The sequence below is a fragment of the Miscanthus floridulus genome, chromosome 8, assembly GCF_019320115.1.
Source record: "Miscanthus floridulus cultivar M001 chromosome 8, ASM1932011v1, whole genome shotgun sequence".
Lineage (NCBI taxonomy): Eukaryota > Viridiplantae > Streptophyta > Magnoliopsida > Poales > Poaceae > Miscanthus > Miscanthus floridulus.
The window spans coordinates 211,748,923-211,763,558 of NC_089587.1; the positions used below are offsets into that span (position 1 = coordinate 211,748,923).

The following is a 14,636-nucleotide window of genomic DNA, read 5'->3' on the forward strand; positions in this document are numbered from 1 at the left end:
GTATTTTTCACAAACACAAAACAAGAAAATCCCCAATACAGGCCTACGGAGCTTGGTATTGCCTGGCATATGAGAGGCGGAGCTCGGCTTACGGAGGGGGCCATGGAGCTCGCCGCCGCGGAGCTCGCCATCGCGGAGGGGCCGGGACTCGCTGGCAGGTGGAGACTCCGCGAGCTCGCTGGCGCGTGCTCCGACAGATCTAGGCGTGAAAGGGTAGAGCTCGTCGGCGGGTGGAGGCTCCATGAGCTTGCCGCGCGTAGAGACGGAGGGGCTCCGACGTGTGCTTGGGCTGAGCTCACCGGCCTGTGGATTTGTGCATGTTGAGAGAGTGGGGCATGCTGACGCTTGGAGTGTACAGGTTCATTGGTAGGTGGAGAGACGTGGCTCACAGGCCATAAGGAAAATGAAGCTAGAGGACGTTCCATTTCCTGGACCAATTTACTAAATCCAAATGTCTAGAAATGGAATCACTGTCCAATATGAGGAAAAAGCTAGGAAAACCCCACATTCCATATTAGCGTTGTGTTTGATAATCTATAGAAAACATGAAAAGTTACAAGAAAACATTAGGTTCAAGAAAAACCACTATGAGCTGTTGTTGGTGCACATATGTTTGTCCATGTAACCACTCGACAGGTGCTTCAAGTGTGATGGTTGATGAAGTCCAGTTCCAATCTAGGACGCACCTGTCGTGCTCGTGATGAATGACGACGGCATTTACATGTGCGGCACAGCGAGGCCGCTGCCGCCTTGCACATTCTTATGACAAAACGGCCAAAATTCACTCACATGCCACGAGCTTGGCCAGACGTGCCGCCGAGCAGAGATGAGGTCTCCGGCAACAGTGACAACTCGCTGTTCCTTTGTGTCTGAAAACTCTTGCTGCGCCAAACTTCCAATCTGCCATGGTCCATGGAGCCAGAGGAAGTCAAAATCCGTTAACAGATCGGATGACACTTTCACTTTCTGAGAATATGAGAATATTAATCTTTCATGTGTACTCCCTCCGTCCAGAAAAAAAACATAATTCTAAGCTAGAATTGCGTTTTTTTTTACGAAGGGAGTACGAGTAATAGTACATTTGTTGCTCTGGTGGACGAGGTACTCATACCAAGTTCAAGCCTAGCCAAACCAAAATATACGCAAGCAACGAATAAAACAAACCACGCAAGAAATTTACAAAGCAACCATGGGGCGTTGCAAACGCCGTGCCACTGGGCGTGGTTGCTGGGCTTGGACGTTTGGCGTCGCCGTCGCGTAGTCGCGTGGCACTGGCATCGAAGGCCGCGATCCACGAAGTCAAACGGGAGCTCTGCTGCAGCGTGCCACCGCCCCCACCTACAGCGGCCACGGGGTCCGTGTTTCCCATGGGCACCGAGACCTGTGAAAGTTGAGCGGCCGAAAGCGACGCGCACCCGTCCCCGCTTCCACTCGACCACTCCCACCCGGAAAACGAAGCCAAAAAGCCACGCTCTCGCCACCGCCGCCGCTTCCGTGATGGTAAATAGTATGTAAATAATCCCCCGCTTCCGCGGCCACCGTCCCTTCCCTCCCTCGCAGGTTCCCACGCCCATCTCCGCCGTCACCACTGGCCCCGTCGCCACCACTGTCAACTCAGCGGAGCAGCTCTCCTCCTCAAACTCTCGCGGTGTCTCGCTTGCTTACCTTCCTCCGCTCCGCTGCAATCCCACTCCTGATCCGGGCTCCACCCGGAAGTGCCCACGCATTTTGGTCTCTAGTGCTTGGAGCCTTGTCGGTTGCACCAAATTTGGCCTTTTTAGGTGGGTGGGGAGCTCCGATCTTTTCAGCTACAGCTTTTATTTTCCTGTTTCTTGGTTGGGTTTGTGCCACAGACTTGAGCATCTTGGGCTGGGACGATTACCGCTGAGCCGTCCTCCCCATATATTGATCAGATGAGTTGTGGGTGTCTCCTCCCAATCCGAGATTGCAGGAGATGGTTGTAGCAGTAGCTTCGTCCCAATCTTCCTCCACGCCCCTGTCACCTTACCCGTCTTCGCCCAGCCTCCGCGGCTTCATCAGGGACGCCCCGCCTTACAGCACCCAGACAACGCCGCAGGTGCAGACGGCTGGTGTCGGCGGCGGCGGCGGCGGCGGCGGCAATGGGAAGATCAGCCCGGCGGTGCTGTTCATCATAGTGATCCTTGCGGTTATCTTCTTCATCTCCGGGCTGCTCCACCTCCTTGTGAGGATACTGACGAAGAAGCAGCACGGCCGTGGTGCCGCCATGGGGGAGTCTGCACCGTCGCCGCACCGGACCGGCGCGCGTGACGCGGCAATGGACCGGCAGCTGCAGCAGCTGTTCCATCTGCACGACTCTGGGCTCGACCAGGCGTTCATCGATGCGCTGCCCGTGTTCGCGTACCGTGAAATTATCGGTGGCAACAAAGAGCCGTTCGACTGTGCGGTGTGCTTGTGTGAATTTGATGCGGAGGACAGGCTCAGGCTGTTGCCGGTGTGCGGGCATGCCTTCCATCTGCAGTGTATAGATACATGGCTGCTGTCCAATTCGACATGCCCGCTTTGCCGTGGCACGCTCTTTGTCCCCGGGATGACTATAGATAACATGATGTTTGATGATTTTGATGAGAGGTTGGAGGAGGAGCCTCTACCGGAGGAGTGTGAGGATGGATACCAGGTTTCCAGGCACAAACCCATGGATGAGGAGCAGCCAGTGGCCGAGAAGAGGGTGTTTCCAGTAAGGCTTGGGAAGTTCAAGAATGTTGGAAATCAGGGTGCCATCGGTGGTGTGGTTGGCAATGGCAATGAAGCTGGTATAGTGAGTAGGGAGGCAGGGGAGAGTAGCAGTAGCAGCTTGGATGCAAGGAGATGCTTCTCCATGGGCACTTACCAGTATGTTCTTGGGGCTTCTGAACTTCGAGTGGCTCTCCAGACAGGTCATGGCAGAAACGGTGCAAGCAGCAGGTTCAAAGGAAGAGTTGCTGGCTTAAGTTCTGTCAATGCTGACATTATGGAGGGCAAGAGGATTTGTGCGAGAAGCAAAGGCGAGAGCTTCTCTGTGTCGAAGATTTGGCAGTGGTCTAATGTGAAGGGCAAGCTGCCAGCTCCTCCAGACACTTGCTCAGATACAGGGAGCCTACCATGGATGAAAAGAAATGCTGCTGGAGATAAGTCTAATATGTGACTCTGTCTATAGTTCTTTGTTTTTTTTCTGCCTGATGTTGGCTGCTAAGTTGCTTAGCTCTAGCTATTTCATCTGATTTAGGGTGTCTCAACAATCATTCATCAAGGGATAATTTTTGACAGTCTTGCTATATTGCACATAGTTTGTGATTGTTCACAATGGTGTAGTCTATATTCCTGTGTTGTTGGTATTCCAGAAATTCCATTCAGAAGCCTATCATCACTATGAAGTGTCAATTTATACTCTATTTGTGTTATCGATTCTTCAATTTCCTCCTTGAATGTAAGTATGTAATTATCAAACATGAGACAATATTAGTATTAGCCTACAATGTGATATATGTCTAGACCATTGCAGTTATTAATCTGCAACTTCCTTAATAAACTTTCTATTAGTTATTACAGTAGCATTTTCAAGGTCTGAATGAACTTGACCATGGTAGCCCTTTTTTTTTTTTTTGCAAACTGTGTAGAAGTATTATTATTTATAAGTTGTTAGAAGGATGGCACATACATTGGTAGTTTGCGAGGCATCCTTCTTGAAAACATACATTTCTGAACAAGGAGTCTTCCTTAACACAAACAGATAGAACAAGAAGAGGAGTTGGTATGACAAATGACATGCAGTTGAAGAAGTAAAATGGAGTTCTGTGACATCATTGTTTAAATTCTGTGGGGGGTGCTAGGGTGGGTGGGGGAGGGTGAACCTTTAAGCTTGTTATCTTCTATAAACTGTGGCTGACTGTAAAAATTGTATATTATTTACTACTTACTGGTGTGATAAGTAATATGCTTTTGACCTGTGACTTCACGTCCAAATTCCCTCCTCTTTTTTGCTTTATCACCTTTAAGCATTCGTATCTTAACTTCTAGAGCAACCTCTCTTTCAATAATCTCCTATTGCTCACATGGAGGAACGACAGTTTCTTTTTTTATTCATAAAACAACGCATGATACTTTTCTTCATCCCTGCACAGTCCCAGATGATTGATATGGAAGTTAACCTTTCTACTTCACCGCAACAAATGTGGGCTATTGAAGATATGATGGCAGTAACTGTCTAAGATTGCAGTAACAGTTAAGATTGCGATTTGGTTTTGCCCATGCCATTGTCAATTTTTGAAAACCATCTGAAATAACATTTGAGTGATGGGCTCGGTTTGATTAATTTTCTTGTCAAACCTAGCATAGATGTTGCTATTATACTGTCTTTTTTTTTTTTTTTGAACGTAATGGCAGTAGCTCTGCCTTTCAATTAAGAAGGGTAAAGAGGTTTATGTACAGTGCAAGAGGGGCATTGCCCCCATTAGGATTACACGATGCCTCCCGAGATATTGCCCCCTCCCCAAGCTAAAGCCCTCTTTCTTTGCTGGACATCCTCTTTTACCCTTAATGCCACTTGCATACTGTCTTTTTTTTATCATTGCTATTATACTGCTCTTGCTTTTGTTACATTTTAACAATTATTATTGTCTTAGTCTGTCCATCTGGTCAATGCAGCACGCCTGCAAGTGTTGGTGCATCAACTCAAGATTGTGCTACCTTTTTGCTTATCGCACCAGGTGGTGGTGACTAGGTTTCTAAGTGGATGGCAGCTTTGTCCTCATACAATATTAGTATTCTAATGCACTAAGTAGTACCGATAGCTGATAGAAGGTCCGTAGTGGCATGGAAGCTTGTATGCTGCCTATCACATTATAATCTTTGGCTTATTTAATCATAGCCAAAGGAAGAAGTGCCAGCCATCACATACCTGCACTAAGCAACAGGCATTATCGACAGGATTCCAGCATATTGCTTGAGTGATCTTAGCTAGGAAATCATTGGTTTGCAAATGATTTTCTGTCCTACCTGATAGTAATACACAACTCATGCAATCATGAGGAAGATGCTAATCTGGCAGCATTATTGTTGACATCATTGTTGCGGTTGCTGCTATTTGATCTCATATCAGATACTGTGATGCCTGGTTTGAGATTGGTTCCTTGGAAAGGCATCATATTCTGGGCCAATTCTCGCAGGCTTCCGTTGTTCTTCAAAGACCGTATCCTACAGTCGTTGTCTCTCAGAAACAGTATCTTATTGGCAATGGGAGCTGAAATGCAGATGGCAGCTTCTTTTTGAAGCACCAACCTGCTAGCACAGCAAACTGCTTCTTTGCAATTTGTTTTTGAATAAACTGAAGCTTCTTTTTGTAGCTGGTATGATGGAGTTTCTTCAGCTGTATCTTCTCCTTGTACAGCACTGAATTGAGACACCAGGATAAAACTTCAAGGGCTGGTTCCATGCATGATTGAGATGGGCAGAGCATGGCATGAAATGAAAGCAACAGATGTGGGTCATGCTCATGAAGGAGATAGGAGGATCACTACTACATACACTGAGACCATGATCAGCCTATATGATATTGTTCTTTTGTCTTGATGACTTTAAATCCAGGAGGTCATCAGATGGGCAGGATTGGTTGTCTGCCTTTATTAGCTGGCATTCGATCCACCATCCATTACGGCATGAAGTGTGTATGGTATCAGTTGCAACCTATACCCACAAAGGAGTGTCTGATAGAGGAGCTTGTGGAGCTTTGGGCTGGATGGTTATGGCAGCATCAATCAATATTGTCAAGGCTGTGGCATGATCCCCGTGATCATGCACAGTAATGAAGGACGTGCTTGACCATCTAGTCACACAGCCTAAGAGTCAAAGTTACCGTCGACAGTTTGACACCACGGCTATAAAAGCGATTGGCCGTTCACGCGGAAGGCAAGATTATGACGAGACCTGATGTCGAAGACGAAGACTTGTTCATCAGTAGCAGGTGGATTCGGGGAGGTGCTCGGGTGCTGGGAACACGCGCACGACGAAACCGCGGGTCATTGTTGGCCTGCTTTTTATTTGTTGGACCAGAAACCAAGAGGCGCACGGCCGCAGCAAAGCGTCCAGAAGAACGCCTCCATGCGAGGTTTTCCCATCCGTGCGTCGCAATCAGTCACAGCTGGAAACACGGCAAGCTTTCGCACCCAGAATTAGAATTCGAATTCTTTTGCTTGCTCTAGCTAATCATGCAAGTTTCCGGCCCAACTCCCTCAGCTTGGAAGCAAACAATGCCTAACTGGCGCGATCACGACATTTCAAAAAAATTGCAGTAATTTGTGCACTTCATTTCAGTTGTTGGGACAAAACTGGGACAGGATGAACGGATTCATTACAGCAGCAGTAAAACGACAATGAATGTAATAGCAATCTCATTTTTACAGTGGCTAACCAATCAATCAACTGAACGGACGAAGGGGAGGAAGGAATTGTTTGTAGCAGCGATCTCGCTCACCGTTCACACGCACACGCCCGCGGAATCGTCGAATCTATCCATCCATTCCAAGATGAAAGGGACACCTTCTTTTTCTGAGATAGTTTCAACACCCTTCCTTTGACCAATCAACCAGCGTTCCTCCTCTGCTCCGATCCGATGACCGATGGGGCAAGTCCACGGTGGGCGGTCAGGTCAGGCCCGGCCGGCTCCGTCGTGGGGCGGCAGCGGCGGCGGGTTGAAGAGTGGAGGCGCGTCGCGGCCGCCGAGGTCCATGGACGACTTGGCGGAGGCCGGCGGGGCGACGAAGCGCGCGGAGAAGTCGCGGTAGCCGGTGTAGTCGCCCTCGGGGCTGGCGCCGTGGCCCTCGTCGAAGTTGAGCGCGTAGCTGAGCGCGTCGTAGTTGAGCTTGCGGCTGCCGAAGTGGTGGTGCGGCCGCGTGGGTGGCCCGCTGCGGCCGAACCGCCGGATGAAGGTCTTCCACCGCGGGCCGGCCACCAGCTCCGACCACTCGCGCACCTTGAGCACCGCGTCCACCGCGCGCTGCCACCAGGTCTCCTCCGCCGCCGCCGCGGCGCCGCCGCCGACCCGCTGGTGGGAGGAGGAGGAGGAGGCGGGCCAGGGGAAGCAGCAGCACCGGCGGCCCCGGCGCGCGAAGAAGGCCGCCTCCGCCTCGTCCATGCCCGCGGCGTCGGTGTCCATCGCCCGCCGGAGAGTCGTGCGGCGCGGGCCCGGAAAATCCTCCCCTCCTGCGTTGGCTGGCTCAGGGGCCGCGGCGCGCGGCAGCTGGAGAGTTTTCGGGTGGATCTTTTTGGGGGCTCTTGGCCTCTTGGGCTGCGCCGTGTGCGGGGCAGCGGGCGGGGGTGGTTTTTATCGGGAGGTGGTTTCGACGCGGCCGTGGGTGGTGGAGCCAACGGTTGGCGCGGCTCGCTGACGTGGGCCGGGAGCTGCGGGCCCGGGGGCCTCGCAACGTTCGCAAGCCCGCTGCGCTTACTTTTTCTCTCCAGATTCTTATAACGGATCGTGCAGGCAAGTGAATTTCTTCTTGGCATCGTGCAAAACATGGCATCGTCGGTCATGGCATGGATGGGGTACTTGGATTTAGCCCTAAATAAACTTCTGAAAATAAATTGCAGTAGCACTTCAGAGAAAAAAAAATACATGCGAGTTGGTCCATCATAATAAAAACATAAATTCACACCATATTGTTCTCGCTGATGTGATGTGATTATCAGAAGATGCCAGCTGTTTCTGTGTACTAGTACTAATATTCCTGCATTTACGTGACCACATGTGGATGCAACAATTGCCTGGCCGTCATCGTCTCATCGACCGTGCGCCGTGCAGGAGGGAGCCCCTGGCGTGGGGCGGAGTGGATTGGAACGACAGCGCGGGCACAGATCGCCGACGAAGCTGGCGGTTGCGCGGCTCGCGTCGGTACAGGTACAGTTGTTGTCGCCGGGCTCGACGTGACATTTGCATTTTGTGATCCCTGCCCTGCTGATACCGGGACGTGCCAACTGGTGTCATCGCTTGCAGCTACGCGAAGCCTGGCGCCGACGTTTGCACACTGCATTATTGAATAGCTGGCACTGGCAGTGCCTGAACTGAACTCCGTATGTGAGTGAATAACTGAATACACCATAGTCCACACGGTACTCATTTGGATTTGGCTTATGCTGATGCTTATACTAAAATATTGTGATAGAAAACACTATTTTATAGCTGAAAAGTAGCGTTGAATAAACTCAAACGAACGGGACATTAAAGTGCCAGAGCCGAGAGAGATGGGTTCGGGTTCCTTCTTTCTGCAGCGGATGAAACACTCGCATAGGCCCATACCAGATCTTTCCTTGCCATAACTCTAGATCCTCTCCTTCCTGTCTCAGAACAAGATTCGGTTGTTCTCTAGTGACGTGGTTTCGATCTTAAAAGTTAAAACTGACAGCAGGATACAAATTTTGATTTGCGACCGCCATTACTAGAGAAGGCCTTTAGCTCAGGACAGTTAACTGTGTGTCATGGAATAGCTGGCTGTCTCTGATCTGCTGCTTACGCATCATTATTCAGATAATGAAGCACCATGACGGTGCGCCATTCAGCAATTCAGGTATGCCTGATTAAATGGATCAGTAAATAAGTGACTCAAGTTGAGCAATAGGGAGATGGAAAATCGTGTCCGCCGCAGTTGAGAAAAATAGCCCAGAGACTCGCCGGACGACTGGCGGCAACTTCCACCGTGTGGGTGCGCGTCGGTATCCACACGATTGCTTTCTAGCAAAAGTCTTGGACCGCAGAGGTCGGTCTTCCCGGTATTATGTGGTTTGTTACGCGTCTGAAGTTTGATTGTCTGAACTCTAGAAGTCTTAGGCGCAACAAGGCCCATACGCTGATCCTAAGCAAGGCCTGCATCGAATCACCCCAAGTACAGAATGATGCAGCGGAGCAGCCCAAATAGTCCGCAGCGCCTCATCAGTTAGCTGTGAGACCTGTGATTTGCCAGACAACTTGCCTGTGCTTAAGAAGGGCTATTTCTCAGCCTTGTCTCTTCCAAAGTCACAGGATCAATTTGCATCCACATGCTCAACTTCTTGTTATCGGCTTGCAATGATGCAGAGCAGAAATTCACTGAAGAGCTCCCCGTTTACCAATCAAAACAGGGATGCAGAGCTGTATATTTTCGAGCTTGATTTGTATAGATATCATCAAACTTTAAAGAGGAAACCTCATTGGTGGATTTGTATAGATGTCATCAAACTGTTCTGTTACAAATAACATCTGTCAAAAAGAACCCAAGCGGATATTTTTATCTTGCTCTACGGTTCCCTTGAATAGCAAAGTATAACTGAAAGAATTGTTCAAGAGCTGGGCACAGGGACCAGCAAAAAACTGTAAACTGCAATGATGAAGCAAGGTACTTACAGAACATAACAATTGCGCTTCTACTTGTTCCCTTCCCCTGCATCGAATCCATCAGTTCAATTTATTAACCAAAGTACTGAAAAATATCATTCTGAGTGAAAAAGATATGGTTAATTTGAAGCCACGACGGGAAATGAGAAACTTTATAATGCTCTCCATCAAATGGCTACATACAAATGAACCTACAATGCATAGTGGTGTTGAAGAGAACATATAAATGACCAAACACAAAGCCCAACAATACGAAAATGGTACCTACTGCCACGCTTTGATAGCTAGGCACCTATCCATTCTCCCCCACTTACACTAAAATCATGAATACGACGAGGGAAATAACGTGGCATCTTTTCCAATCAGGTATGCTCACATTTGCTCTAACAATGGATTTATCAGCTAATCTAAAAGGACGATGCTCTCCGCAAACCGTTTATCATGGATACATCAGTGCCTTACTTTTCCATGATACTTGAACAACAATCGTTGCACAGAAATTGTGCATAGAAGAGCCTATTAGGATACCCCAACTAAAAGGCTTTGTTGTTGTCGTTGTTAGAGAAGGAAATACTGCAATTTTTCAAAGAAACAAATGGAAAACTGGATCGATCATTTTCAATAAAAATGGAAGTGGAAAAAATAAGGTGTCCCTTCCCTCCCAGGAAAAGGAAATATTTGCGGAAGGGGTGGAGGTCCGATCATTAGATATCTCTGATACATATAAATTTCCTATCAGATAAAGAAGGAAGAAACTATATAGTAAATTACAGGATTACCATTTGAGAGGAAGTAGTCTGTAACTCAGTATCTTATGTAAGACCAAAGGCATACCAGATTTGGTTGCTCAGAACAGACATTCTTTGGGTTGTCAGGAAAGTTTATTGAAATAATGGGAAGGCAGACTTTTCATTATTATTATGTTCTGTACTTAATTTTGAACATCAAACTATTACGCTGCAGAAGATCAGAAACCAGACAAAAAGAACATTACTTAATTTTGAACATCAAACTATTACTCTGCAGAAGATCAGAAACCAGACAAAAAGAACATTCAGTCACAGGTTGGTATAGTACCATTCTACTTCATCATTAGTATAGTTCACCATAGTAGAACATAAGAACTTACAGTAAAATGGAGATGGAACAGTGATGAGGCGTTATGAGTAGTAACCTCACATAGGTTTCCACCATAGCAATGCTAGGGAGAACCTTTAAAAAGAATGCAGAGGTAAAAATGAAAATCAATAAATATTTGGTTACAAACATACATTTCTTATGGTGCGGATACTTCACTAGAAATCTGAAGACTAAAGATGATTTCACAAGGTGGAAATAAATTGCTTCAAATAATGTAAGTAAACCTATGGCGATTTGCATATACATAAATTGTTAGCTAGATTCTTTAATGTGATATATTGGGTATTGCAGTAATATTCGAATCATGCCCTGGATGTAAATACATAAACAAGTGAGTGTTAGTTAGATCCACGTGAGCGCTTGCAAGACCAACTAAAAAAGGTAGACAAGGCTTAAAATAGATAAATAGAAGGAATCAACTTAGGAACTTAGGTCTTGGCAGCAATTCATGTTTGGATGGTGTTTCTACCTGGCCAAGAAATATGGTCTCTTCAAGCTGGAATGCAAGCTTCAGACAAAGATTGATAGACATTCCAGAAAGAAATGTCATTGACATAGACTAAGTTGCACGCATCATCATTGTTCTTTCATTTGACTGCATATTGAGCCCTTGAATTAAATCTGCTATTCCAGCTGACATAAACCAGACATTAATGCTTCACAAGCTGGTTGTGCCAAAGTGAAGGAGAGAACCTAGAACATCCTTGTCGCCCTCTCACGAATATATGTCCACCTGATTTAAGCTGCAGCAATATTTTTTCTTGAAGACAGCTGCAGCAATATTTTTTTTTTCTTGAACACAGCTGCAGCAATATAGTATATCCATAACTATTTCTATGACATTCAATTGAAACAGAGAACAACATGGCACAATGCTTGGGAACAGACCTAGCAGTAGCTCTCTCAATCAGAGAACGTCTGCATTCCCCGGTTGTGGCAAGAGCAACACTGGCAGCAATCTATGATGCACTGAACACCACGTATTCAGCATCTGCAGACCCAATTGTCAAACTTTAGCGATTGGTATCTACCAAATTAACAAATTCTACATGCCGATTGATGAGGGGCAGGAGTCATATGTGATTAAGTCTTAGAGCTGTATCTTTAGGAGTGCTCAATATATTGGTCAAATTCCCAGTCAAATTTCATGCTTGAATGAATGATATTGGTCACAGTCAGAGAGATTGTCATCACCAGAAGTCTCCACAAGAGCATACCCCATTGCTGAACTTGTGAAATCTGACAGCATCCCTCACAAGAATATCACGTCCAGTAATTTTAGATATGAACTTTGTAGCATTGTGACAATCTACACAAACCCGCAGATTCTTGACAATTCGAATTGGCATTTCCTGTGGAACAAATATTAATCCGAAGGCAATCGCAAGCTTCTCGCTGTGATGGCTGACCATGTGAACCTTATCAGTATCTGCAACATCATGCAGCACTGAACTGACATCAGGTTTGTATCCTTCTTCAAGCATCTTGGAGTTGAGCCACTTGAGTTTTTCATAAATTCCCTTGGAGCAGGGGTTAGACTGGTCGTCAGCAGAAAAGATGTGAACTTTATTCTTATACTTGATCCAGCTACAACCTGGTTCCTTCTTCACTTGCCTGTCCCTCATTCCACGCCTTAGCTGGGCAACCTCATTCCATTGACCTTTAGCAGCATGCATGCTGCATAGTAACACGTAGCTTGCCGGGTTCTGGGGATCGATTTCTAAGAGATTCTCGGCAGCCCATTTGCCGATTTCCATGTCACCGCGCAACCTGCAAGCACTCAGCAATGTTCCCCATCCAATTGCGTCAGGGTGCATCGGCATCTGCTTTATGAACTCCTCGGCTTCTTTTATTTTCCCAGATCTGCTATACAAGTCAATCATACAGGTGTAATGATCATTTATGGGCACAATACCATGGTCCTTCTGCATGGAACGGAAGTAGCTGCGGCCTTTCTCAACAAACCCCGCACGACTGCAAGCAGAAAGAACGCCGATAAATGTTACTCCATCAGGCTTCACGCCGTTAGCCAACATCTTCTCGAACAAATCAATCGTATCTTTTGCCCTCCCAAACTGAGCGTACCCAGAGACAAGTGCTGTCCAGGAGACCTGATCATGAAACGACATCTCATCAAACAATCTGTGCGCATCCTCAATGCTACCACACTTCCCATACAAGGTAACTAGTGCATTGGACACTGTGATGTAATGCATCAATCCTAACACAAGCGCTAGGCAGTGGAACTGAGCTCCTTCCTCTAGGCTTGCTAGGTTAGCGCAAGAACTTATAACACTTCCTAGGGTGTATTCGTCAGGATCAATGCCATCTCTTTGCATCTCAGAGAACACCCTGACAGCCTCCTCACTGCACCCGTTCTGTCCATAACCAACAATCAATACAGTCCACGAGATGATGTTTTTGCACGTCATCCTCTGGAAAACAGTTTCTGCCAGTTTGATGCTCCTGCACTTTGAGCACATGTCAACAAGCGCACTCCCGACAAAGACATTGTCATCGTAACGAGTCCTGATAATGTAGGCATGGATCTGTTTCCCCTGTTCCAAGGCTGAAAGGGCACCACAGGCTGTAAGGATGCTTCCGAAGGTGTACTGATCAATAGCAATGCCCTGAAACCTCATCCTCCTAAAAATGTCAAGAGCCTCTGACTCCAATCCATTCTGTGTGAACCCCGTAACCATTCTGGTCCAAGTAATGGAGTCTCTGTCCGTCATCACCTCAAACAATTGCCTTGCTTCTTCAACCATCTTGCATCGGAGCAGCCCGGTGATCATCGTGTTATACACTTATACATCACCACATTCTTGCCCTCCATTTCATCAAAGACTCGCTTGGCATCCCCAACGAGGCCCATCTTAGCATACATATCAACCAGTGGGCTCCCGACAAAGGCGTTCGCTCCAAACCCAAGCCGCAGAATCTGACAATGAAACTGCCTACCAAGGGCGCGGTCACCCAAGGCTGATGCTTCCATTACTATGGCCGACATCGTGATCCGGCTAGGCCTGACGCTACTGTCCGCCTCAAGTAACGCGTGGTACACCCTGACCGCCCGAGCATGCGAGCCACCGCCAGAGAAGCCGGCGATGACCGCATTGTAGGAGACAATGTCGCGCTGTGTCATGGATGCGAAGAGGGCCTCCATGTCATTGAGGAGCCTGGCGTGGGCGAGAGTGGAGAGGAGCGCGTTGTAGGTGAAGAGGTTCGGGTGGGGCATTGCGTCGAACACGCGGCGCGCGCGCGCGTGGCGGCCAGCCTTGCCATAGGCGGGGAGCAGGTGGTTGAGGAGGTAGGTGGGCGGCGGATGCGGTAGGGTCCTGAGGATGAGGCAATGGAGTGCGCCGGCGACGTGCGGCTCGGTCCGGGCGGGACATGGCACGCGGGGAGGAGGGGAGTTGCTTGTGGAAACGAACGAACGAAACGCATGAGACCACGGGCCTCCCTCCATCCAGTAAGCTCTGTGTGAACCCAAGCCCACACAATGGTATTGCAAAATGGGCCAGCTGAGTTACTTGGGCCATGCGTTGCCTCGTCCCCACCAAAATAATTTCCTTGTTGCTAAAAAAACAAAATAATTTCCTTTGCTAAAAAAACAAAATAATTCCCAACATATAAGGAAAAAAATAAGTAATTTTATAGATAAAAAATAATATAATGAGATTTATGCTCTGGAGTGTGAGAAAGCACAGTAAAGTACAACCTAAAATGTCTTCGATCCGTACCATTCTTTCAAGGCAACAAAGAAGACCATAGGTTGCAAGCCTGTTCTTCTCCCTAATGCAGAGTGGAGGCTCTATTCGCTTGAACTTATCAGCTCGGTTTATCAGTTATGGTACAGTGTTAGCCGCAAAACCATCAGCCGAGCCCAAACAGCTCAAATTAAAAAAAAGCCTGGTTAATCGGCCCAGATTTTCCGTAGGAGATACCCGGCACCGTCCACCGATGCAAACGCGCGACTGGACCAAGCCACCGCGGTTTTGAACACCTGGCCGGACATATCTCGGCTTAGGAGCTCATGCCATGTGACTGCGTCAACGATCAGAGTTTAGGTTGTTTACAGTCACGACTCACGTGCTGTACGCAGCAGCACACTGTT

At 47.7% G+C, this 14,636-nt stretch overlaps 2 protein-coding genes and 1 pseudogene across 2 annotated transcripts; 1 reads left to right on the top strand and 2 right to left on the bottom strand.

The window, feature by feature from the left end:
* Window positions 1-1,078: 1,078 nt before the first annotated feature.
* On the top strand, window positions 1,079-3,595 carry LOC136474837 (RING-H2 finger protein ATL46-like). Its single transcript, XM_066472407.1, has one exon. The coding sequence runs from the start codon at window positions 1,955-1,957 to the stop codon at window positions 3,161-3,163; it is 1,209 nt and encodes a 402-aa protein (XP_066328504.1). The 5' UTR covers window positions 1,079-1,954; the 3' UTR covers window positions 3,164-3,595.
* Window positions 3,596-4,595: 1,000 nt separating this feature from the next.
* Window positions 4,596-7,298, bottom strand: LOC136474838 (uncharacterized). The gene has a single exon (XM_066472408.1). It carries the CDS (start codon window positions 7,166-7,168, stop codon window positions 6,662-6,664), a length of 507 nt encoding a protein of 168 aa, XP_066328505.1. The 5' UTR covers window positions 7,169-7,298; the 3' UTR covers window positions 4,596-6,661.
* A 4,411-nt stretch (window positions 7,299-11,709) lies between these two features.
* LOC136470590 (putative pentatricopeptide repeat-containing protein At1g68930) lies at window positions 11,710-13,988 on the bottom strand (annotated as a pseudogene).
* Between the last annotated feature and the right edge of the window lie 648 nt (window positions 13,989-14,636).

Bases quoted from the DNA above. Each gene is read 5' to 3' on its own strand.
- LOC136474837 (XM_066472407.1), top strand. From the start codon at position 1,955: ATGGTTGTAGCAGTAGCTTCGTCCCAATCTTCCTCCACGCCCCTGTCA.
- LOC136474838 (XM_066472408.1), bottom strand. From the start codon at position 7,168: ATGGACACCGACGCCGCGGGCATGGACGAGGCGGAGGCGGCCTTCTTC.